The sequence below is a fragment of the Astatotilapia calliptera genome, chromosome 16 (genome assembly GCF_900246225.1).
Source record: "Astatotilapia calliptera chromosome 16, fAstCal1.2, whole genome shotgun sequence".
In the NCBI taxonomy this organism is placed as follows: Eukaryota; Metazoa; Chordata; class Actinopteri; order Cichliformes; family Cichlidae; genus Astatotilapia; species Astatotilapia calliptera.
This window is the reverse complement of record NC_039317.1, coordinates 22,160,158-22,187,690: the sequence shown is the minus strand read 5'-3', so window position 1 is coordinate 22,187,690 and position 27,533 is coordinate 22,160,158. Positions and strand designations below refer to the sequence as shown.

Here is a 27,533-nt window from a genome sequence, read left to right as displayed (position 1 = left end):
AAAAAAGAAAAACAACCTGGTCATGACTTGAACTCATGCTTTCTGGTGTGTTGCCTTCCATAAATCAAATTAACCGCAGTTATATCTAGTTAATGGGATTAGAGCAGGGACACAATGTAGGAGACATCAATCTGGTTTGGAAGTCAGCCATGAATTTGGTTCTTTCACATCTTACAGGGTCTCTGTGGCCAGCTGGCAGGGGCTGTTAGTCCATGATGATTTACAGTAATGTCTCCTTGCTGCAGTGGTGGCTTCAGTAATTGCGCCATATATGCACTATAGAGTAAAGCTAAACATAATCAATATATGATTCTTTTTACATGGCTTTGAAATCTAATGGAATAGTTCCACATTTTGGGAAACACCCTGTATTCCTTCAGGACAATGTATAGCACACTCTCATTTGTTCTCACACAGATATGTAGCTTAGCATATAGATTAGAATCAAGATACTTTAGATTTATAAACTCTATTACACATAACTTTCTTCTTTTTTCTTACGAAAAACTAAGTGGGATAACAGCAAGCTGTAGTTTTACCAGGAGCTGAAAATAATTTGGCTGAAACCATTTCTTGGCCGAGCAAGTCCTAAGCAGAGGCTCCAGGAAGTCACTGTTCCCAGCCAAGAAAGAGACACATAACTAGACCCTGAAGCCATACATTCTTATTTAGGCACAAATCAGATATGCACCAGTAATGGGGAACTTCAGGGAAGGTAGCAGGCTCCTACTCTTTATGCTAAACTAAGCTGAGATAAGCTAGTCTCCTATTAGTAGCTGTTTCTGAAAGACTCCATTCTTCCACAGCATTTCCCACACTTAAAACTGGCTTGAAATAATAAATGACATATCATATTTATTTACTGCTATGACTAATATGGGCGCTGACATATATTTAGTTTCAAGTGGGAAGTAGGAAATCTCAAGTCTGAGTCCAAATTTTCAGCTGGAGCGCTCCTTGAAGTTGGATTTCCCGCTTGAAAAGCCCCACCAATCTGGACAGTACAATCCAACATGGCAGCAGTGAGTGTAAACAGCATTAAGACTATAACACTTGTAATGTGTACTACCTCTGTTGTGTATTTCTTAATGGCTAAATAAGCCACACGTAGAGAACCGTCCACACGCTATCTGTAAACACCCTGCACAGCTGTATTAAGCTGAAAAATAAGCATCGTGTTGTGTATTGCTAGTGATGGATGAACAGCATCACATGTCTAGGGAGCACAACAAATGCGGATTTCCCTTGCATTCAAAGCTACCAATACTGGAAAGCAGTCAACTCTGGAATGAAGTCACTCCCACCTCTGACATCAGACTTCCGATGTAAAAGGAATGCAGCATATCGCCCATAATATCCAACGGAAAACAACCACTTTATCTAATCAAAACAGAGATGACATTACTGGAATCCTCCTATTTCACTCTAATTGTTTTAAAAATGAAGACATACAAGGCATTTAAAATGCTCATAATTGTAAAATACTGATATTTTTATTTTTCAAAAATGCAGCAGAAATGTTTTATGCTTGACACAATCCAGCCATCCGCTGAGTCAGTAAACCCATATATGCAAAAAATATTCAGTCAATCAAACATTTGTTAAATGTTATTTTTATATCTCTTTGTAAAAGGTCTTTGCTTACCATCCACAATTTTTTTTTCAGCTTTCATTTTTCATGTATTCTGTTGACAGGTAACTAAAATCTCTCATGAAGAAGTTACTTAGGATGAGAGGAGGTTAAATAGGCCTCGCTGTCAAAGCTGCAATGTAGCTGCACAAATGAGGCTGGGAGGGGGAAAGGAAGGGGTTGGATAGGAACCAGATCAGGACAAGGAAGGCAGAAATAAAAGGGAGTAAAATGGGAGCTTCTCTGCGCCATCGTTATGGCTTTTGGTGAAGTTCCTGGAATCTGGGTTTTTAGTTGGAGCAAAGAAAAAAAGTTTTTAGCTTCACAGTAGCAACCAGATAAGACTATGATTTCATAAATGCTTCATATCCTATTATGATGACCAAAGCAGCAAGTACTCACGCTAAAATCAGCCATTATTTCCACATGATGTAGTCTGGGTGGGGAGGGGGTGAGTGATAATTAATTTAACTGCTTTCCCGGTGTGTCTTGATAGAAATTTGGAAAAATATTGCTCCATTAAGAGGATGTTAAGGCGTAAAAAGCAGCATGTTTGCCTCACACTGTAACACAAAGCAACTGTGATTGTCCCCTCTTCTGCTCCACCCAGACTCCACCTCATTTATCAAATCTGGCAAACAATTGGCACCATGGTGGCAGGTAGTAAGCCAAACATCGAGCTTACTACCGATAAATCGTTGGTGACACCGCCACATTTCTCTACAGACTGTGGGTGACAGCGTCAAGAGAATCTAAGCAACAAGACTTCTTTGTTTTATTTAGGAGGGGTTGGCAGGCGTGATGGCGGCTTTTATATTTTAATGGGTGCAATTCAGTCGTGGGTTCGTAAAACAGTGGGGCTTGAAAAAAACAACAGAACGAATCCTTGAATTTTGAGGGACATGCTGTGATTTTCGACAGCATGTGTCCCAAAAAAAAGTCTTTCCCTCATGCCTTCTGTAACAACCCCGCAGGGTTATTAGTAGAGGTATTTAAGCCTTTTGTTCTTTGAATGTTTGGGGAGACATGCAGTGATTTTTGAACTCCTGAACAATCACCATCTGTCTGTAAATCTTCAGATTACATTTTGGTTTTTTAGGTAATACGGGTAAGGCCTTGACGAAGAATTTTAGGAATGCGAAGGGAAGGAGAGCAGGAAAGGTTCAAAGGGTTCGTGGTTTTTGGCTGGTGCTCAATCATCAAACCAATATTGCATTATCTACACAGTACTAGCTCATCTTCCCAATGATCAAAAAAAAGACAGGATGGAGTGAAAAATGTCCTATATTTCAACAACTAAACAAGTACCTAAATGCTCACATTGTTAAGAATTACTCAAATGACTGTGCATAGCAAATATAGTCTGTAAATAAAGGTACTGTGTACATATTACAGTGGGTTGAGATAGAAAGACAACCAGCCTTGCTTTAGGACATCTATACAATAATATAGTAATATCTGAAATGAAAGCAATAATGTGGTTAAATAAGTCATGTTTTAATGCAAGAGCAGGTAAATGCTGTAAATCATAATATATCATCTGTATCTTTCCATTCTATTTACAAGAGTTTAACACATAGCTGGTTAGAGTGATTCTTCAGTAAGTCTGGCAACACTTCAGAGGCCCCTTCTTCTTCTGAAGCTAATTTCTTTCTCTTGGCACACTTTCCATTTCTGTGTGTGTGTTTTTTTTCTTCATATCACTCTATCTCCCTTTGTCTTCCTCACTCTCACAGCTGTTAAATCCCTCTCAATGAAATCTTAATCTCTTTCCCACCATCGCGCAAACTTTTTCCTTCAGCTTATGTTGTCTTTTCAATCCCCCTCTTCCTCTTTCTCTGCTTTTTCCTTTTTTGTTTTTTTTTTTACATCCATCTCTCGCTGGAATTTGTTATTTTCTCCTCAGCTTAGTTTGATCCTTGGCAGATAGGGCCTTTGATCTTTTAATGAAAAAAAAAATGCTACATTCACATTTCACAGGTTGTTCAAGTTGACATCAGCAGTCTGTGTGTGTGGTACTTCATAACTCAGTTCTGCATCTACATCTGCTCTCTTCAGCCTCAGCACGGTTTGCACTGCGCAGCTCAGGTGCAGTAAGAGATGTAAAGTAACTGACCCCTTTGCCACAGTGCTCCTCATCCTCCTCCTCAGTTGTAGAAAAAGCAGATTTAAAATCCAAAGCAGGTTTTCAGACATTTGATGGATGTCCTGGCTCATCGGGTTATGAGCAAATGAGTATCTCGTCTGATCCAGTTTTAGGTTTCAGTTCCCCAGACATGCAACACACAGCTGTTTGTCTTTACATCCTGTTACTGAAAAATGTCTCTCTGTCATTCCTTCTGTAACAATCCTGCAGGGTAATTAGTAGAGGTATTTAAGTCTTTTGTTCAGTGTGTGTGTGTGTGTGTGTGTGTGTTTAAGTAAGGGTGTGTGTTGTATCTATGTGCTGCGGTATCTTGCTGCGGTTATACACGCGTGGTGGAGTGTGTGTGCGTGGAGATGTGTGTGTGTGGCAAGTGTGTATTACTATATGGGCTATGGTGTGTGTATCCCTGGTGAGGATGCCCCATCCTCATCCCGGCCACCGATCCAGGCGTCATTGGGGTCATTGGCGTCGCAGGAGTAACGGGGTGAGACCCCGGGGTCACGGGCAGCGATCCCGGGGTCAGAGAGGTCATGAGGGGGACATCGTCGGGTGAGCGGCGCAACGTGAGGGTGTAATCAGGTGGGCAGGTGAGGCGCACAGTGTCCAGTGTGCTGTAGATGTCCTGGGTGTCCAACCCATCCAGCGCATCTAGAGTATCCAGGGTGTGATGATGGTGAGCGTTGTTCCGTTCATCTGCTGAGGCAGCGTCACACTCCAGCTGCTTCACCTACAGGTTTGGAAAGTTGGACGAGAGAAAACAAGGAGGTCAAAACAAAACAAAAAAATGCATTATTAAATAACCACATCTAGGGCAGCAACTGAGTATTGTTTCTATGATAAATTAATCTACCGGGTATTTAATCAAGTAATTAATTTATCATTACTCCTGAATAAAAGATAACATGAGAAACTAGTTTAATGGGTTTGGATTTCATGTTTTACCCAGCAAACAGTCCAAAAACTGAAAAAATATTGAATTCACAGTGAAATAAATCTGAGAAAAACACCAAATCCCCACATGGCCAACATCAGCACAATTATGTATAAAGCCACAGTTCAGTAAAATAAACAATTAATCATTATACCTACTTCAGTGGGCAATTTTCTTCCCTTTAAATACCATTTAGCAGGTGCTATCCAAGACCAGCATAAAATATCACTGGTTTATATAAATATATAATGAATGCACAAGCCTCTAAATGCCACCTCGATCTAAAATGAGAAAGCGATATCAAGTGAAAGCTCTCAGTGGGTAGCATATGATAATAGAAGGCTTTCACTTCAAACCTGGCTAAACCAGACACTGAGCCTCCTCCAAAATAAGCACCGCTTTCCTTTGTCAGGAAAAGCCTCCATGTTCACAGCACCACCAACGAGAAGATGTGAATAAGATCATCTGACATTTAATCAGGTCAAGTTCCATTTATCAATGTGGTCAGACTATTATCATGATGTTGTTTGCCCCTTTCAGGCACTACTTGATATTTTAGACATGGCATGGTTTTTTAATTTTTGGAGAAAATATTATATTTAACCCTACTTTTTGAGAACTTTGATATATCAAATATACACATGTGATTCAAATGATGGGCAGTAAATGACAACATAATCCTTCATAAGTCTTTTTGAGCAGTAATGCTATTAAATTTTGCAAAATCTGCATTTAAACACCCAAATATATTTCTTCACATGTTCAGGCATAGGAACATATTTTTGAATGTAGCGATTTCAACATATAAAGGACGGTAGTCTGGGCACCGTGTCACACATTTGTGACATGTGTCATGAAATAAAAATAGAAAAATAAGAATAAACCCTTAAATTGACCCATTAATGCCTGTGTATCATTTTTGAAACACGGTACTTTATTCATTGTTGAGACTTCTACATCATCAGTGTGATTTTTCCCCCTGAATAACTTAAAAATGACACAATACAATTTTAAGCCTGATGCAGCAAATATGACACAAATGAAAAAACAGAAATTATTATTAAATTCATTTTTTAAACAAATTTGTCTAATAGTTCCAACTCTCCATTTTTTTTAAAAAAAATGAATTTTCTGGCAATTATTTCATGGTTCAGGCTTTAAATGGTTAAAGGGACGGTTTAATAAGCAAAAGTGTGGTTTGTTGCCTGAGGCAACACCGTGCCATGGAGGGTTAGCTTGCTCGACACAACAAGTATTCACTGGTTTTAGAGTAATTTATTTATTTGATATATCATAATTCTGTTTTTATTTTTTATTTATTATAACCACAGCACAGGGCATAGTGATTGTGTAATCTCTTCTATTTATTATTTATTGATTATTTTGTTGTACTGTGTGGCTATTGTTCAGTTATTCATTTTGAATCATTTATTTCCAGTTGAATCTTTAGTGATTTTGCAAGCCTTTCCTACATCTTGTACAAAAAGTATTCTGCAAAACCAGCACAGATGGACAACAGGGGTTTGGCTGCAGAAGACAACTGAATTTGTTGAAAACCCAAGAACTGACTAGAGTTTTTGAAAATAAGGCATTTAATTCAGTCTCAAATGAAATTTTACTATAATTTCTAATCAGGAACCTGATTTTAAAAAATGCTTAAAACAAAATGTGTCAGATGGGCTTAGAGGTATTTGCATCTGATCTTTCATATATACTACAGTAATTTGCACTGTATGAAAGTCATGATGAATGGTAAAGATTGGCAGCCACTCTGCATCTTAGTGTTGTTAGTTATGCCCTCTGTCAATCGTGGAAGGAAATTATGGGGGAACAAGGGCAAAAAACATGATAAATAATAAAATAATATTAACTGAAAGCTTGTGTGTTAATTGCATATATAAAAAATTACGTTTTGAAATATGTCTCATAGTTGCTGGGGTCCATTTCCGACCATTCTCTAACTCCTTTACCTTGAAATGGTGCAACGATGTATGAGTCATTGTTCTACAACTCAATTGAATAAAACATATTTAAGGCTCTAACCAGACCGCCTTTTGTTAGCTCCATTACCCTGCGATTGAATCTTGTGCTTCAGTGAAGCCACTATATTGTTACAGGGCAAGCATGTCTCTTAATGCATGTTTATGGAAGCAAGAGGTCTGTCTGCAATTAAAATCAATATAACACTGATTATTGGCCCAATTTTCTGATATTCCATTCCACAGCCCCAGACTAGTACTCGGGTCCCCCTATGCCACCCCATTTTTAAAAATCCTAGATGCACCTGCACACCGATGTGAGACATTCACATTAGTGAGATCGCCTTTAAAGAGTCAAACGTCTTGGTAAACTGGGATTTCATTGCACCTGATTCAGAGCCAGCTTTGAGCACCTCCACACAGAGTTAGGACTTGAATCCATAAAACAAATCAAATCAAATTCTAACTACCTCATGCTATTTGTCATATAAACCCCTCCTGCCTTTATTTGACTGATTTTTAGGTATTACTCTACATCAGCGGTGGGTAATTAATTTTCCCAAGGAAAACTGGGACCTTTGCGGAGGGCCACATGAATAAGTTGAACTTAGTTTTGGTCAGTTAATTTTATTTCTTTATAAATAAGCTTATTGGTGCGGCCCTCCTCAACAGTCCAAGTTTTGCCTCCTGTTCTACAATCATATGTTTTTCTTAGCCAGAATAATGTAAAACCCAAGAATACGTTCTAATAAAATGTTAGATTTTTATATTTAAAGAAACACAGAATTGAAAATACGGACTTAAAACATAAATCTGGCAGCTGTTGTGCTGAACTTGATTACTGTAGTTCAATTGCCAATTAAGATTTGTCAGCTATAAAACATATCTAACATTTAGCACTCGCTGTGTGAGATTTAAAAGCGACAAGCGGCTAACAATGCTCCAAAGAGGCAAGATATTGAATGAACTCGAGGCAAATGAAAGCAATTCAGGCAATTGTACACAGCTAACACCTGCACATGCATCAACACTCACAGATACACACGGATCCTCACACTGATAATGTCTGCTGATGACGGGCTGTGTTTTGCAAGAGTGCTCTACTGGCAGCTGCTACACTGACAAGAGTTTAATTACGTCGTCACACAAAACCTCAACTGACTCGCTGACAATGAGCGTGATTATTTTCCATATAGCTTGAATCTGAAAGGGCACTCAGGGAGCACAGACCTCTGCCAAGGCTGATCCCCAATTTTGCAGGATTCAAAGAAAGCGCTCTGATTGTGCACACAAAAATGGAATGGGGTCTTACTTTGCCCATGCTCCACCTCTCCAAGAAGGTTGATGTAATTCTATAACTTTTGCTACAGAATTACAGCTAATCTTGGTGACAAACAAACAAACAAACAGACAAACCGCCAAGCTAAACAAAGATCTTTGAAGAGGATTTCTGTGGCTACACAAGCACACCATGACTCACCGCAATCTAGACTTCATCACATGTGCAAAGCATGTGCAGCCACCCACACTGTGACTTACCTGTAATGACATCAGTCCCTCCCCCTGTAGGTGGGCTGCAACGTCTGCTGGCGTGATGTCTCTCCTCGGTGGGGGAAGCGGACGTGGCCTACGATGCTCCAGACGCCTTTTGTCTTTTTTGTAAAGAAGAGCCGCAAATGCAAGTATGTTAAGAAACAACAGTGACGCTCCTACTGCAATAGTCACTGAGAGCTCAGTGGAGTAGTCCTCATTAGGGACACGGACCCCATTTTCTTCTCCACCTTGTCCTAACGCGGGCTCGGGTGGTTGTGGAGTACCTCCTGGGGAACCCGGGTGGCGTGTACTGCTAGGAGGCCAACCTTTGGATAGACGCTTAGTGTAAGAGTAAGGGGTGTCATCCTGTGGAGAGGGACTGTGAGTGAAAGACGACACCGACTGGAGGAGCTCGTTGACATGATGCAAGTGTGGGACCAGCTGGAGCCAGAAGGAGATTTTGGTAGCACGGTAGTGGTCTCTGACACGGGGCTTGAGGCCAATGTGGAGATACAGCTGCTCCTTGGGGGTGTATTTAGACCAAGCCACTTCCTCGAAGCGATTAGGCTTTGTGTGGATAAACTTGGTATCTTGAGGAACTGGCTGGTTTGGATCACTGAAAAATGCGAGAGAAGGATTTATTTGTTGCTAACAAATAACTGTAACCTTAAAGAAAATAATACTAAAAGAAACAAAGAAATTAAACACATTTAGCAAATGATCTCATGTTGCACCACGTGTGGCTCAGATATTCATTTGACGTACAAATATCAATGACTTTTTTTTCCCTTGCTTCTCAAATGTCAGGGAGTTCTCAGCTCCTTCTGTGCTGGCAATCATCCTCCGAGGATGCCGAGTTTCGCTCAAGCTGGCACAACAGTTTCATCAGACTTTCTAATCAATATTAAAGTGACATAAGACAAACCAGAGGCAAAAAATATTTGCTACAACGCAAAACAAGATTTATTTTCCTGTAAACATAGCTGCGAGGTGGTTTCGTTTTAGTTCATTGATTTTTGTGCAGTTTATATGCCTCTTACAGAACATTCCTGTTAATGCACAGTTCAAACTCCTGCAGTTTAAACTGCGTGCAAACCTGTCAGATATCTACATTAGAGATGAATGTGTGCGTGGTACAGTGGAAATAGCTTGAAAAATCACTTCTCTGACACATGCCGACAGGCATTTATTTGTCGATTTACCGACTTATTTGTGTCAGCAGCTAAAATGTTGGGAGTCAAACGGCAGCGCATCTTCACAGACTTGCCAGTTACGTGCTATGTGCTCGCTTGTCAATCAACACCTTATGAACAGCACAAAAAGGCTGCTAGCTTAAAGACCCACCGACACACAAATGCACACAAGCTGAGGATTTATACGCCCACACAGAGGCGTGCAAAATATACATCAGGGAGCATCACATCTCCCCCGTTAAATTGAGCTGTCGCAGAGTTCCATCACCATCCGAGGCACTCAGAGCCGAGAGAAATCTTTCTTCAGAGAAAGTTCCCCTTTGATAATTGAAGTGTATACTGAAATCTTCACATGCCTACTTGGTGATTTTGCGCTGCGGCTTGCTGTGACGGTAATGACAATACAGACTATGGGCTAGAAACAGCTAACTTAATGCAATGTGACTGCCTTAATGCATTCACATTAAAGATATCTTTATTTCATGCCACAGTCAAATTATGTGAGCGCACTGTCCTGGTTCTTTACGCTGTGAAACAGCGAGGCTCTGCGGTGATTTAGATCAAGATTTAGACCACAGATGTTTCTGTTAATCTGAAGAGGTCTCAGTGGATTGAGCCTCAATTGGATTAATTACTGGTAATTACTCACTTCAAGCACTGCAGAAAGAAGGTCCATCTTCAACAATTACTTTTATCTTGTATATAATGTCAGCGTGGAAAGATAAAAGGCACTCTTATCAGTGTGGATTGTCAGGTTTGTAAAGTTTTAATGCGGGCTTTTTCTGTGGCAGCAATATTTTTCAAAGCTATGGGCAGACCACTTCAGTCTGCTTTAATAATTTGGATTGCTCTTTGCTACTTAGTTTTAATTCAACATACTGAATAAACTATATTTCTCATTGCGTCAGAGAAGAGAAGAGAAGAGAAGAGAAGAGAAGAGAAGAGAAGAGAAGAGAAGAGAAGAGAAGAGAAGAGAAGAGAAGAGAAGAGAAGAGAAGAGAAGAGAAGAGAAGAGAAGAGAAGAGAAGAGAAGAGAAGAGAAGACATTTGTCAAGCAACAGCAAATTAATCAATTGATTCCTCTTTTAGGACATCACCTTGGCTGTCCTCAAAGACTTTTTTTTCAAGAGCAGGAGCTCTTTAACTATTTCCGCCAAGGTCCCAGAAGAAATGCCTGTCAAGACATTGACATGACAGACAACCTGTATGCCCACTTTGCCAAAATTAGTCTGCGGTGCTGCTTTCATTATTGTGTCTACAGCGGCGTCTTCTCGTCAGACATCAGAGAGCTCTTGAAGGAAAAGGCATTACAATAACATATCCTTTGCCTGTGAGCTCATTATTTTTGTTGCTCTAAAAGTGCGATGTTTTCATCTAATGCTACATTAAAATTCTACTTCTACGACAATTGCAATCAAATTTTTCTGGAGAAATGTGGTTCTCGTGCCATTATTTGCTATGTTAAATATTGCTTAATTTAATAAAGAAGCTGAGCGATTAAGCTTATTACTCCTGCCATGTTTTCGATAAACTCATGCCAATGCCTACAACTCAATGCTAACAATCAAAACTTTTACATTCTCCTCTTTGTTCCCTCTTTGACTGAACTCTCTGTGTGTAAACATTGACAGATAGCTCGGTGCCTGTGTTAATCTTTATTATTAATCCGTCCACAAATTAAGCACATGGAAAGGATATCAAGCGCTGCAAAGTGGAGAGGCTGTTTATCTTGATAACATTATAGACTTGAAACTTGGCTGTCCTATTTCAAGCCTGGAGGAGATTTATTCCAGTAAAATCAAGACTGAAATGTCCACACTTTCAGAAACAACACTTTGCGTTGCCAAAACCTCGTCTTTGCATAGTCAATTAAAAAAAAGGACAAGGAACGACTGATCTTTGACTTTGACAGCTGTGCATTTTCTTTTGCACTTGTAAAATGTGATTAAGTGTCTTGGCTTTCATTCTCAGTCATGAGACATTTTACACATGTGGGAGGGGATTATGTATTAATAGCAGAAATTAGAAACGGGTTTCTCCGTTTGAAAAGACTGAATGACGCCGAAGCCATCCTCTGTTTTTTGTCTTTTTTATGGACTTTTGCTTGTGTTTGCTTAATTCTCCGCGGGATTTTCCAACAGAACAACATCTCACATTGCAGCGGACATTTTATTAACTCACCCAGTCTTGGCAAAGTTGGTCCAGTAGGTCATAACGACCGCACTCAGCATCACATCGTTTTTGGAGAAGTTACAGTTGAACAGATCGGTGGGTCCCACCATGGGCACGCCGAACACATAAGGCACCTACACATATACACACATATTCATGTTAGAGTCAATACATTTGTTCTATGGACTCCAACCATAAGCATGACTGAAGCACTACTGAGTCAGATCCTGCACATTTAATTTGATCATATTTCCATACTCTGGTATCTAATCATTTTCATATTACATGTTTTGTTTGTGATCTTACTTTGTAGCAGGGATAGTGCAATATTTTTTATGCTTTTTCATGTTATGTTATCTTATGTTGACTAACAGAGGACTACAGTAGAGCTCTACACCTGCATATCGCTTTCGCCCTTCAGCTATTACATACTTGAGCCAAGGAAAGCACTTACGATTAGCCAATCAGCGCCAGGGGTGGGACAAACAAAGAACAGGCATTTATGTATATCATCACCTGTGCACCCATATGCACTGGCAGCAGAGCCCAGCTTCAATTATTTATTAAAAGGGTCTTAGCTTGGTTACAATGTTCAATCACATGTGGAGTGGCAAAAAGTGAGATGGGCAACATTACTGAAATTGCACTGCTGGCTTTAATGGGTAATTTAAGTTAATTGTAAATGTATTTCACTTGTCTTAGTGGACATTTTTTATGCAAGGGTGAAAAGATCAAAGTACTTTCTTACTTAATGCACAACATTTGAAAACCTTGTGAATTACAGCCAATTATGCATTTTACATTTATTTCATTATTTTGAAAAAGAAATGTTGTTGGTGTGCACAAACAAATACACAACCAACAATGACTCTGTAGTCGAAATTAGACTAAAGTGTGAATTTTGTGTCCTGTTATAGCCATATTGTTACCATCATAATTCAGTCATCACATGCATGAACAAAGAGCTGTTTCATATAAATAGTCAGGAAAAATACACATACACAGCATATAACTACTTAACCACCTAAAAGGCCTGTAGCACAAGTTATTTCATGAACATTTCTGATATTTAATGCTCTAACAAATTCCTTAATCAAGTATTTTGAACAGATCAATGTGAAGCAGTAACAAACCCCAAAGCTCCTCATTCATTGTATAAATCTTTCAAGATTCTTTGAGAAATAAGTCATTTTGTCAAATTTGCTTTAGAGTTAATTACTCAGATTAGTCACCGTCCTTTGTGAAGTCTTTCTTCTATCCTCTTTGATATTTAGTCTCATTTCTTGAGCCTAGTGCTTAATAACTCTTCCCATGCAACAGATACTGCTCATGTACTTTGATCTCACCTCATCACCGTGGGCAGAGTCGGCCCAAGGTGGCGTGGCGTCACTCTGGCAGTGGTGGTAAAATGAGTAGAAGTAGGTAGGAGACCCATACTGAGCGTGGAGATCAGCTGTTGCTATTGCTGGTGCCACCCACTGATGGTCAGTAAAAAGCGCCACTAGTGTCTTCCTGCGGGTTTCTGCATTGTCCCGATCCGCCCAGTCTGTGTACATGAACCTTAAATCATAAATACATTTGAAATTTAGTCAATCGATCATCTCATCTTTCAGCAAATCTATTATATGCATTACAGAGCAACAAGATTTCACAGCGAATGGATATTTATATACCAAGGATTCAAATTCTGTTGTCCTTGCACAATGACAATAAAGGTCTTGCACCTTGAATCCAGATGTCGAGAGGAAGAGATGGATCCGCATGCTTATACAGTGGTGATTCAACAGTCACAAAGTAAACCAGCCCTAAAGCATGCAAGCATTATTTGTTTGACACTACATAGCTAACTCATAATGTATAAAATTAACAGTAAATTGCATGAAATAATACCTAAATAATACCTCCTGCAAAACTAGAGACCATAAACTCATCATTGGAAACTATGGTCAGCTCTTTTTGCAACCAGAGCAGTCACCCTATGCAGCGCATCATAAGGAATTCAGGTTTAAGGTCCCTCTGCACTGCTTCAGTTTTAAGACACCACACTATGTCTACAGTTGTCTATGGCTTTTAGATTTTGCTAACTATGCTTTTTGCCATGCCTTTGACCAGAAGATTGTTCCCACTTGCATGTCAGTTTGATATATTTGAAGCTACAATGAGGGATCAGTTAACTTAGCTTAGCATGCAGATACTACAGTGTAGTGGTTTACACATTTGCCTAACAAGCAAATCATCCCCGGCTCAGTCCCAGGAGGAGACTCAAATCCCTTGGGCGATGTGTCAGGAAAGTCATCCGGTATAAAAAATCTGCCAAATCAAATATGCAGAGCAACCCACTGTAGTGACCCCTCTGTGATTAAGGGAGCAGTAGAAGTAGCCTTTTGTTCTAGCAGTTGGAGAAAACAACTCATTTTGTCCGTGTTAAAATAATTGCTAACCAACACCTCTAAAACTCACTAATATGCTGTGTCTTTTTCCACTAAGTCTCCTGCTGGTTTCCTTTATTCTAGGAATCACTGCCTGGAGGCAAGACACTGTCAATGTGAAGGGAGGAAGTAACAAATTACATTTATTCTCATTACAGTGCCACTAGTGTTTTATGAGTCCAAACTTTGGCTACATTGGTATATGCTGCAGAGTCAAAACAAATGTCACATGAAATAGGGATAATAAACACGTGAGAACGGAACAAGAAGCTGTAGCTGACATAAAAACCAGCTTGTTTACTGTGAAGCACACATGTTCTCCGTGAACTTTACCTCATGAATATAGTTGTTGCACTGCTTGTTCACGCTGTTTCGGGTTCAATGCTAAAACACTTGTGTGGGGGGGGCTTTGCTATCCCTTCATCACCTATGACCCGCATGTGGGCAGTTGGTTTTCTCAGACCCATGGCCTGCTTGTATATTCTTATTATTCTGTTGTGTTCAAGGCTGCAGTCGCCCTTACAAGCTATGTCTCCTAGTATGAAGTATGCCTTAGATTTGGACATAGTACTTTAATATAGTGTGAAGTCTGTGAGGCAAAAATTTAAGAAAAAAAATATGCGATTTGGAAGGTTACTTAAATCATCCGTCTTGTGATGCACGGCTCATATCTTCTACCACACAGAGGATTGTGAGTCATAATAGCCAGAAAAGCATGTTGGTTTGCATGCTTCAAATAGTGACTGGATGCTGTGGGACATCCTTGTCATTTTGGCATACTGTTTTGGACATACTGTATTGTGACATACTAAATCTTTATCTTATATAATAAGCAGCATGGTAGTAAGAATATTGGAACAAAGGCCATCTCTCTCCTCTGATCTCTGTCTGTGTCATGGATGTCTTTAGAGCCGCAGGTCTGTGTGTCTGTTTGACCAACAGTGGGACTGAGGCAACAGTAGACAGGACAACAGTGTGGGTGTGCTTATTTGTGCTTCAGAACACGACCGCCATGTAACGATCAGAAAATAATGTTTTTCTTGCTCGCACTGCTCTCCTCATCATCCACTTTCTAGCCTGCTTGGCCACAGCTGCTCTCCCCATTTCTCTCTCTCTCTTTCTCTCACTCAGGAACAAAGGGGTTGGGTTTGAATGTTGGTAGTTTGCACGTTCAGATAATCTAAATTTTGACTACTATGACAAATATCCCAGTATGGCCACTTGAAATGAAACATCCAGCCAGACAAAGAAGGCAAAATAGAGGAAAAGCTGAGACTGATTTTTTTTAATTTCCTGAATTTTTAGAAACAGGTTTGCTTTAAGGCCGAGGAGTAAAGAGTTATCTTTAAAACAGGTAGGCATGTCAGCAAGTTCATTGTCAGTAGGCAATAAATGTAAAAATAGCTCAGGTTTGTAATCTGCTTTAACCTATAACTGCAGATCTATTAAAAAATGTAAATAATGTAAAGGGGATGTAATGATCATGCAGGGATCCCATGGGACAGGCAATGTCATTTTGTGTCTGAAAGCCCCATAACTTATTGCACAAATGTTGTAACTTCAAAAGTCTCATTCAGCTCAGTGTTTGAAGGCTTAGAGGCGGATTAAACTGAGAAGTGAAAAACAGAAAAGCTGAACCTGGAGCAAAATCAGAGTCAGGAAGGAACTACAACAAACTAACTGTGAGCACCACAGTTAGTGCCTATGTAATCTATGTGTGTTAGTGGGCTGCAGCTGCTGTGTGTAATTAGCTTATATTGTTTAGAGATTTCAGTGTTGTCGGCTGTACTGATGCCTCATCAGCTGAGGCTGATTATTTGATTTATGTAGCTTAATATTGCTACACAGAGTCTGAGGACACCCACTCTGGTTGTTCGGTTCTATTTTCTTCTAAATTCTGTAAAGGCCACCACCTGCAAAATACTCTATTGACAGTTGCCATGTTAATTTTACTCACATTTTAGTGACTACATTTGAAGGAAACTCTTTTTATTTTAGCATAAAATCTCTTTAAGGAAAGGGATACTTTTCTTTTTTCTTTTTACGAAGGAGCAACCTCCAGAGCTGAAAAATGAAGCCAACTGCAATTCCTCCAGGTGCCACTTTAGGCTGGCTGCAAGAGACTCAATCTTCATAGTGGTAAAATGTCCAACTTTGCAGCATCAAAAAGCATATTCACAGCATGGATCAAAAACAATTTTGGGCTCTGCGGATAGTTTCCCTCCTCTTAACCACTGGGTAATTGAATTATGGACATAACCACATTGATTGACTAACCCTTCATAGGCAGATGGCGCTAACTGGTGTCTGCTAGGCCTCACCTTCACTGCTGCAATAGAAGATAAAAACTGGACCTTTTTATCTTCTATGTACTATTGGGGCCCTGTGGAGCATTTTTAATGGATTATCTGATTAATATTGTGGCTTCTTTTGCAGCCATCCAAGACATTTCTCCTTCAGTTTTGGTGAGTACAATTGTCACTGTGTTATTTGCACGTTACATAGCGCTAATTAGCTGATATGTGTGTCTATGTGTTGCACCGGAACAGTTTATGAATGCAGCTTAGCTAGTATTAGCTAATGAATTAGCACTCCACTTTTCCATCCATATAAGCTAACTTCTGGCTCCAAGAAAACAACATGGTGCTGGGGAAAACACTAACACTGATACTTTAAAATGTGAAGATCAAAACCAATGGGTGACATTAAACTGTCTGATTTTTACTAAGTACTGTTGTAAAGTGCTTCTTCCATCCCTGGTCACAGCCATGACAGATATTTTTTCATAAACTTTAGACATGCTGGAGTCTGTTTCTTTAGGACAGAACATCAAGCTGTTCACACTATTACATCACAGCTAGCTGACACACTTCTAACTGCAGGGTCACATTTATTAGCTTCGTATCAATGATCCCATCTAACTTTCTAAAAGAAATCTGATAATTATATTATTTGGAATGTCACATTATTATCCCCTCACTTATTACTCATTTTTTAAGTATATTCAGAAACATAACTCACCTTATGCTTTCTCTCAGTGTGTCTCGGCCCTCTGGGTATCCATACAAACTATCCACAAAGTCCGACACTGCAAAGTCAAAGTCCTCAGCACTGACACCGTCCTCTGAGTCCACTATGCCCTCCACAAACTTCACGCCCTCGCCCTGATTAACCCCCAGCATCACGTCGTAGTTCAGAAACTCTCCCTGCTCCATCAGAATCTGGGGGTCATCAGGTATAACATCACCATCAATCACCGGGGCAAAAGCTGTATGATATTTGGCTGGTGTTATGTTCTGCTCCACAAGTTCACGGTAACTCCGGCCCTGGAGGCAGGCAACCAGTTGCGTGCTGTCATCGATGCCGCAGCCCACTCTTTCACCGAGCTGCCGGGCATACTTGCTTGGCTGGTAGTTGACAGCCCAGCTGGCTAAAGCACTGCCACTCTGGATGATGGCTCTGTGGAACAGGTCTGATACACATGAACACACAAACATACTGTAAATACAAATCTGGGTGTAGATGTAGCCTGTATACACTGAGGCACATATATATGGGTGCACATGCACCCACACATGTGTGCATGGATGCACAGCCACTTGAATGCACACCGGAAGGTTGCACAACACATTTGCACACATAAATAGATCCAGAAGCAATCATTCCCACGGCAAGGGAAAAAAAATTGGCATCGAAGATCTGCATTATTCTGATTTAAAGTATGACAGGTTATATCTGGCATACTAAGTTGAAGTAAGAGTTAAATGTTAAAAGTTAAAAATAATAACAGCCCTAGGCTATATGAGTCACGGGCAGGCTATATTATTCACAGAATTCAAAGGCTTTTTCAGGCATTAAGACCACTAAATGAAAGCTGCAACGGTTCACTGGAGACCTTGAAAAGATTCATAATGGTAAATGTCAGAGCTTACAAAGCAGCCACCTACCTACCAACCACCATCACAATCTGTCCATTCTCTTTATATATTTTTAAATGCAAAAAAAAGTTTAACATACAGATGGGTGATAATGATCGCTGAATTCTTGAAATCTATGGCAAGGAGATCAAGTGACTGGTGGTGGATGGGGGGGGCATTTTTTCTGCCATGATTTGGTTCTCCCCTTGGAGATTCTTGGAGGTGGGTCACTGCAAATCAATACATTGTTATTCTGACTGATCACCTTTATCCTACGATGAGGCATTTATTTATTTTTTGTCTTGATCGCCGTGCTCTCTCCCAGGATGACAGTGCCTCCACCCATAGGGATAGTGGACTCACTTAACTCATTCACTGCCAGGGTTTTTGAGCATTTTTACTCATTTTTGAAGAGCCACAGAAAACTGTGTGTTATGATCATATAAACGCTGAACCTACCAAAATAAAGAACAGACTCTCTTCTTCCATCCAAAAAAAAAGCTTGTTTCTACCATTTTCCATTCTTTAGTAATCAGCTGTAGAAGAGAGGTGGGTTCCACCAAAAATGCCTGTTTTGACCACAAAAAGGGAGAAAACGAGCTTTTTGTGAAAAATACATTTCAAGCAGTCTGATGTTCACTGACAAGCTGCCCGAGGTTGTATTCTAGCCCCTCCCATTGGAAACGTAATTGTCGTCTATAGACGTCAATGGCAGTGAATGAGTTAATGATGTAATAAGTATGAAATTACTTAAGTCATACATTGTGGTCTTCAGAGTTTTTGGATGTCGACTCCAATGAAAACACCTATGGGAAATTCTGGATTGACATGCTAACCAGGGCTCTTAACCGCCATCATCAAAAGACCAAAAAAGGGGGAAACCTTGATAGTCCACCACTACCCTAAAGTTGCACTGATGGCATGTTGTGGCTTGACAGTTGGTTTTTCTTTTCATTTGTCACCCATCTTTAAAGGTTGAACTGAATAAAACACAGTACATCAATACACTTTTTATCTTTGATTCTCGCTCACCCTCCGAGTAGTGCGACAAGGTGAGGAGGCTCACGCAGGATGCTCCAGCCCCTGATCCAAACACCGTGACCCTGTTTGGATCCCCACCAAAGGCTGCGATATTTTCCTTCACCCAGCGCAGGGCCTGGATCTGGTCAAGCAAGCCGTAGTTCCCTTTTGCTGCCTGGTCACCTGTACTAAGGAATCCTATAGGTAGGCAGAGAGAGAAGGAAGAAGTGGTGCATCTTTATCTCACAATAACAAAAAGAAACTCAAAAGAAAACACAAAGTTGGGCACAAGATTACGGCATTCATACTGTTAATTATTCACAAGTTGTTTTTATGATACATTGAAGTTTAAAATTCATGAAAAGTGATGTGCCTCTCCTGCAATTCCTCAAACTGAATCAAATCAACAAGTTACATCCATATTCATTCATTCATTGTTGGTTTAAAATGGAGCACTGTAACAAAAAATAATTTCCCCCAGGGATCAATAAAGTATTCTGATTCTGATTCTGATTCTGATGTCAGGAAATATCAATTACACACGGAGATAAACGCATAAATCTACATGTGCATGCAGTTACAACTGCAGCGATCCCTTATTCCCTTTACTACTGATGTTAACTAAACACGAGGATCCTAACGGCTCACTCCTCTATCTCATTACTGCAAAAGCTCATTTCTGTGAACCTCAAGCACATAAGAGTATAATGAGCAAGAAAAGCAATGCTAAAATACATTTCACCACTTATGTGCATTTGTCAGAAATTTCTCTGAAGCAAAAAGAAGGACACTGTAAGGATTATATTCGTTTAGAAGAGCTCTGTGATTATTATAACTGTATAATGTGCTTTCATATTCTGGGGGAAAAAAATTTTGAGTCAATCGTTTATTTATTTCATTTATGCTCATGTGCATAATTGTACATCGCTTTTAATAAATGGGCTCACCTCATGCATCCAACTTATGGTGACAATGGCGAGGAGAAGGAAGAAGATGTACTCGAGATGTAGCTTGATGGTGATAGTGATGATGATGGAGAAGGCGCAGGTGGTGTAAACACAGGGGATGGAGTGAAGACACAAAGAAGCATGTAGGAGGGTCTTTATTTGGCTCTGAATGATGATTACAGCAGTAGTTGCTATATTTTCCCCAAGGTCAGAATTAAATGGAATTTCTTCTCACCCACTAACCACATGCAGATTTATTCCATCTTATAAAATCAATGTCTAATGAAAGCCTTGGAAATTAGCATTTAAAAACGTATTAACCTTTTAGCATGTATTCAAACCCAATTTTCAAAAAACATTCTCTGCCTAATTAAGGAGGAACCCAGATGTGTCCTTACTTTTGGGAGAGAAATGTCTCTCAAACAGCCTGAAAATGATTTGCATGTGCAAGTAAAAGATATATAAACCGATAAAATTTAATTAAAAGCCACCTATTAATTAATACAAAACACCAGTCTAGTTTTTCTATTACTAATTTACATAATCATGCATATTATAATAAGGGATGTCATTTTTTTAGCTGTATAAGCTAAATCAGGCATTAAAGTAGAAAAGATACAGTATCCACATGTTTCTAACTTACATATTATTTTCATATTTTCCTCACTCTCACTGCTAAATAGTGGGCACCTTCTTATTAGAATGCTTTTACCCAGTCAGTGGGATGTGTTGCCTGTATATTGATTGAATCAATATACGGGCCTCACACAAACAACTAAATGTTCATGCCCTTAGTGTAATACAGTAAATGAGGCCTCGCATTTATTTTTAACCCTCCTGTGGCCCTACTCAGCTCTTTGTAATTTTAATAATTACAACCACAAGAATGCTTAATACCAGGATTTTAAGACATTCTGATTATCCAACCTGTGAGCTTTGCATAGCTGCCTAAAATTAGAAAAACCACAGGGAATCAGATTTTTGCTGTTCAGAGAGCAATGAGTCAGAGAGTCATGGAGGTAAAGTGGATCAGATTTGAGTCGATGCTAGTAGTGGTGGTGGGGGGGTGGCTTCAGGGGGGTTTTCTTTTTCCACCAGGGACCCCCATACTCAACATGTTTCCACTTAAAGAAAAAAATTTAAAAAATAAACGGAAAGGGCGCTCTGGGTAAAAACAGCTCACTAATGGTTTTCACATTTCATAGCTCGTTGAAGGATTAAACAATCCAGATGGTAAGTATACTCTAGATTTGACTTCTGTGTTGAGACGTAAAAACTGAATTTTGTTTTAAACGAAACTGTTGTATCTTATAAAAGAAAGTTCCCACATAATGAGAAAAAGCAGAAATATTACATGTAAAAAAAATTCATTTACAAAGTACACACTGCATCAACCCTGAACTCTCAATTATAGCTCATAATATCTAATAAACTAAAACTAAAACTGAATTAGTGTAAAGCAACAATGTAAAATGCCGTTTTCTCCAAACTAATGCATTTTTTTTCCTGGTGTAAGATCATTCTGATAAATCTCACCACTGCGGTGACCACTGCCATCGGTGGACCTTTTGATTTATGCATTCCCACCTTCATCTGCTTCTATCATGGGGTAAAATATCCATCTCTTCCTATGCAATTTAATTTTTCTGGAAAAGACTAAATTCCCAGATTAAATAAGTGCCACTGAGATGTGGACAACGCATTTCAAATTATTATCCATCCATCACCCTTTAGACTACCGCTTCATAATGGAAATTACCATACAGTAGGTGTATGACACTGCAGTGATACCCAGAGCACCTTGGCAGTAATTGCTCTGCTATTGTTCTCTCTCGAAGGGTGGAGCACAGTTTTGAAGCTCAAATTCAGCCATTTTAGAAGCGATTCACTAAAAACCTGCTTGTGGCTGCTTGGATTTGGGAGACTTAAACTTAAAAATAAAGGCAATACAAAAACAAACCATGAGCATATACACTTAATACAGCCAAATTGTATACATACTGGAGACAGGATGGGTATGAAATGTAGATAATTTTTACCTAATACTCCTAGGCGGTAGTTGAGAGTTATGACGATGACATTGCCATAGCTTGCAAGCACACTGCCATCCATCATGTTACCGGTGCCTTCTGTGTATGAGCCACCGTGGACGTAGACCATCACTGGCCTCTGCCCCTCCTCATGGATGTCTGGGCAAGAGAAAGATAGAGATGGGTTAAGATAGATAGATAGATAGATAGATAGATAGATAGATAGATAGATAGATAGATAGATAGATAGATAGATAGATAGATAGATAGATAGATAGATAGATAGATAGATAGATAGATAGATAGATAGATAGATAGATAGATAGATAGATAGATAGATAGATAGATATTAGCATCACATGGCATTTTTTTGCATAACTTTTTGCACAGCTTTATTCTGTTTGTGTGTGCATCTGTGGCTGTGTGTGTGTAAATGTCCATGTGTCCATTTTTATGTATCTCAGCCTTTGATCACTCTTCGGGTTTATTTGCTCCCCTGCCTTCATTTTTCAGTTGGTGGGTATAAATTGAAGTGGTGGGAGCGTTCAATGCCATGGCGTGTGTATGTGTGTATGCGTGTGCGTAGGGTCACATGCATGTGTATGAACCAATATGTATGCATGAGTTAGTCTGTGTCCTTCCCACTTTCCTCCACAAGTAAAGGCGTAAACCCCATGGCGACTGACGCAGGTGTCTGCATATTAAGTGTTGGTTCAACCAGCAGTGTGCAGAGGGGGTTGAGGGAGCAAGGTATAGTTTAAAAAAAAAAAGATTTATTTGTTTGTCAAGGTTATGTCTGTGCTCTGACAGGACACTCATGATTTAATCATTTGTCATGCCCAAAATATTCCCACAATCAAGTATCATCCTCTTAGCCAGTGTAGAGCAAAATGAACCTAACCATGTAATCCTAATCCCAATCCTGCACGCTTGTTTTCCTTCCCTGCCCCCAGATTTCACTGCACACCACTAGGTTCACTTACCTTCCTCAGTTGGCACATAGATATTGAGGTAGAGACAGTCCTCGCTCTGGTGAGTGAGGTACGTCGCTGCTATATCCAAGTTAGCAGTGAGCCAGGATGGCATCATGTCTCCCAGTATGCTCCTCTCATCCAATGACTGTGGGCACACAGGAGCAAACTGCGTCACGTTTCGTATTCCTGGCCAAGGTAAGGGCGGCTCAGGCGGCTGGAAGCGCCGATCCCCCGTTGGAGGCCTGGCGTAGGGTACTCCAAGGTACTGAATGACAGGCCCAAGGAGGTCTGAGGGCAGCGGGGTCAAGATGCCACGGATACGGCCCTGTGCCGTAGAAATGACCGGCACAGTCTGTTGTGCCAATAAGGAGGGTGGATAGAGAGAAAGGGAAAGGCAGAGGGAGAGGAGGAGGGATAGAAACCTGAGGTGGAAAGAGAAGGATGAAGGGGGGGATAAAAGTCTGCTGGTCCTCAGCTCGGACATGATGATGTGTTTTGGGGATAGCTGGAAGAGGAGGGATAGGAGGGGCAAGGGGAGGAACTGGGGGAGGCAGAGGGTTCCGGCTGCTTTGACCCTTCAGAGGTATCCAACACTCACACACAGCTGCTGCTCAGCTTGGCCCATAGCACACACAACACAGTCCTGGCTCCTGCAAACAACCTTTTCCCCTTGTGTATGTGTCTGTCTGTGTGTGTTCCTGTGTGTGAGTCAGTGATTCTGTTCCTCTGAGTGTGCAGTGACTCAGTCAGTGACTCCGTTCAATACGCCGTCTCAGAGTGTATGCATGTGTGGAACTGTTTAAGTGAGTGTGTATGTCTTGGACTGGCGATTTGAGCCTGCTTGCATGTCTGTGTGTATATGTTTGTGCATGTATGTGTGTGCAAGTCTCTCCTGTTATGTAAACAGTGGCATCACTGTTCCGCTGTCACTTTCTCCTTCGGGTCACCCCCATAACAAGCCCAAACTGCCGCCTGGATAAGAGAAAGAGAGGCAGAGAAAAGTGGAGGAGGGGAAAAAAAGAGAAAGAATGGATTTAATTAGTCCTGATTAGAATAATCACAGGGCAACAAAAAATAAATAAATAAAATGTCACACACACACACAAACACACAGGAGACACATATATGACATCACAAGGCCGGCTTGTGCACCTTGCTTTCTTTTCATGATAAAAATAGATATGGGAGTGATAGATAGGGCAAACGAGATGTTGTCCGCTCAGCTTAACTCGGTGTCAGACTGTCAGGGCTGCTGTGTCACATCCTCACTACACACTGTTTCACAGATCACAGGACCCCGATGGGGGGATGGGAGGGTGTCACGTCACACGCTTAATTAAACCCCGAATACACCGTAGGGCTCCTGACCTGCATGTAGCATAAGGTAGGAAGCCTGTGACGCGCGCACGACCACGCACACGCATACTTTGCTCTCTATCCCACCACCTAAGATGCGTGCAATACACCTTTTTTTTAAATGTCTCACACACACTTTCTTTGTCACCTTACATGCTCAGTCTTTTTCCCTCTCCATCTCAAGCGCACTCACACACACTCTCACACACACACACTCACAGCTGCTTCCCAGCCGACACTGCTTTCTCTCTCTCTCTCTCTCTCTCTCTCTCTCTCTCTCTCTCTCTCTCTCCCTCCGAGGGCCTGAGGGCAGAATATTAACACACGCGTCCACATACGCGCACAAAGAGAGAGAAACATCAATTCTCTGTATAATCACACACACATCCGCGCGCGCGCGCACACACACACGCCGACCCACTGTAAGCTGCAAAGATATTAGAGTGTAAAAGGATCAGCGCGCTGTCGCTCCTCTTATGTTAGATTGTATTGGTGTCTGCTGTCCAAGGTGCTAGTTAACATTCCAGTGGTGATCACACACACGCTGATGAATAACGCTCCATTTATCAAGGCAAACCCGCCTGCCACCCTCCCCTTGTGTATTTTCATATAGAAAGAACAGATAAAAGCTAGGCTGCTTTCTTATTATAACGAACGAGAGGGAAAGCGTGTGCGATGAAGAAGAATAAAAAACAAATAAGTGTGGAAAAATGCTTGCCTGTGAGGTAGAATTCCCTGTCTAAATCTCTATCGGCTCTGAAGCTGACTACGGCAAAACACGCTCACTCACTCACACACACACTCACACACACACTCAAATGCAAAGCCTCAACCTGCATCCCCGCTGCAGTAGAAGGGGAAAAAATCCTCAAATGACAAAAATGTAGGATATACCGTACCCAGGCTGGGTGAGAGGTGTGAAATCCCATGGACCTGCTCTCCTTTCCCTTCCACCGCAATATTTGCCGCGTGTTTTCGCTGCTGCAGCTTATCCGACGTGCCCGGGATGGGATATTGGGAGATATTCCTCTGCTGCTGCTGCTACTGCTGCTGGTGATGGTGGTGGTGGTGGCACGTCTCCGGGGTGGGAATAACCCAAAAAAGAAACAAGAAGAAAAAAAACAAAACAACCTACAAGCCTTCCGCCTGAGAAAGGTGGGAAGAACAAGAAGAAGGAAAAAAAGATTTGTTTGGAGCTATAGTAGAAATTTTAATGTTTCTCCGAGGAATACAGGGCCCAGGACGTTCAAGTGATCAATCTCCTTCTCTCCCTCTCTCCCTTTCTTTCTCCTCCCCCATCTCCCCCTCGCTCCCCCCCCCTCTCTCTCTCTCCCCCTCTTTCTCTCTATTTTCTCTTCCTAGATGCGATTGGACAGTGTGGCAGCCAACAGCTACTGATCCAATGATACGCACCTAGCTCCGCGAGGAAGCGCAGACATGGAAAGAAGGGGGTGGAGGAGAGGACAGGACAGGAGAGGAGAGGACCGACCTGTTCATGGGAACACACACTCACACACATACAGAGAGGTGGACACCATTACACAATAAGTGCATAAATACACACACACACACACACACACACACACACACACACACACACACACACACACACCTGTGGAAAGTCCCTCAAAGCCTAGAAACACACAAAAAGCATTAATGCATATTCCGACTCAACCGCATACTCTTGCATGGCCACAATCACACCTTGACAAATTTACAAATTTACTGGAGTAGCTGCACAGTAACCTCCTCGGGACCAGAACAGGAGAGTCTGTCCCCATTCTATTTAGCTATGCCTGCAAGCAGCTTTCTCCCTCGGGCACTGCGTGTCAGGAGTGTGTGTGTGTGTGTGTGTGTGTGTGTGTGTGTGTGTGTGTGTGTGTGTGTGTGTGTGTGTGTGTGTGTGTGTGGTAATGCAGTTGGTCTGCAGTCGCTACTAACTGTGTTTGGGAACACTCCTCACGTCAGCACAGCCTGCCGCAACAGCATTCAGGACTTTCTATTCCTCTCCTCAACAAGCTTCCATCCACCCATCCATCTCTTTGTCTGCCTCTCTACCTCTCTGTCTGCCTGTGCACTTGTTTGCTTATTTCTCTGTGTCGCCCTCTACTCACTTAACCCCTCCCTCCACCCTCCCTTTCCCTTGTCCCCTTTCAGAAACATGCTGTTTACATATCCAATAAGGCAAAAACAAGCTTGTGCATGTTAATTTGAACAGATGGGGTTTTGATAAGTGATTTAGAAGAATGATCCTGACATAAGTGGAGACCTGTCCAGGGTCCTTTCTTCATCTTTATCTTCCCCTGCTTGCTCTGCTTTTCTTCCCCAGGCTCCTGCCCCCCCTGCAAGCCTAAGATGGATAAGCGGTTAAGAAAATTGCTGGGTGGATGGATACTGACATAAGCTTTACAAAGCTATAGCTCCAATAAGAAAAAGCCCTGTCACTTATTCTCTTTTAACTCAGACTTATCCAAAAAATACCCTATATCTAAAACTGTGCCGAGAGTCATTTCGGCTTAAAAGGTTAGAGATGAGCTAGAGGTTAGACTAGGACGATCCAAAGAAGCTATCCATAAAATCCCAGTAACAACTCTAAAACTGGCAGCCTATTAAGTAAGACTATAGAGCAACTGGTACTGAGGTCAGAAGGGTTCAAAATTTAACAAAAGTAAGCAATATTTCATGTTATGAAAGTTATTTTAGTCTTGTGTTTACAGAAATTTGATTGTCTACCCAATACATTTATTTTAATTCCTTTAGTTTTTACATCTACACATGCATTCTTCCATTTTATTTTATACTACCACTTTTTCTCACAGTGATTTCATTTGTCAGTCAGAGCGTGTACACTATGTGACTGATTAGTTTTCCTAAAACGCGTGAGGCTTTCTGTAGACTCAGATTAGCACCGGGGAAAGTAAACTGTCTCGGGGAAATGAGCGTTCCATAGACTGTATGTAAAGACAGAAATTATATCAACACTTCCTGACATTATGCAAAAGGGAAATGAAATATATTCGTGTAACATCTCAGTCTTTATACCTGTTATGTTACTTAAATTTATATTCTATTACCTCTATATTGTTATAGTGTTCATTGTCTCAGACACTACCCAAGGTAAATAAACAAATAAATATGTTTTAAAGGTGAAATGTACTGTATGTTTCCTAACCCATAAACCCTAAACTACTGTTTGAAATGTCTTTTAAAAAAATGAATAAATGATATCATTGATAAATAATAAGAAGAATAATTTGTTAAGTAACAGCCAAAATT

The 27,533-nt window shown here is 40.7% G+C and overlaps 1 protein-coding gene across 1 annotated transcript; it reads right to left on the bottom strand.

Moving 5' to 3' along the window:
- Positions 1-1,477: 1,477 nt before the first annotated feature.
- Positions 1,478-25,539, bottom strand: LOC113007950 (neuroligin-4, X-linked-like). Its single transcript, XM_026145031.1, has 9 exons — positions 25,157-25,539; positions 22,911-23,873; positions 21,937-22,086; positions 18,963-19,148; positions 17,035-17,485; positions 12,931-13,144; positions 11,594-11,718; positions 8,226-8,835; positions 1,478-4,503 (listed from the first exon to the last, which is right to left on the bottom strand). The coding sequence occupies exons 2-9, from the start codon at positions 23,383-23,385 to the stop codon at positions 4,096-4,098; spliced, it is 2,619 nt and encodes an 872-aa protein (XP_026000816.1). The 5' UTR covers positions 23,386-23,873; positions 25,157-25,539; the 3' UTR covers positions 1,478-4,095.
- Positions 25,540-27,533: the final 1,994 nt, after the last annotated feature.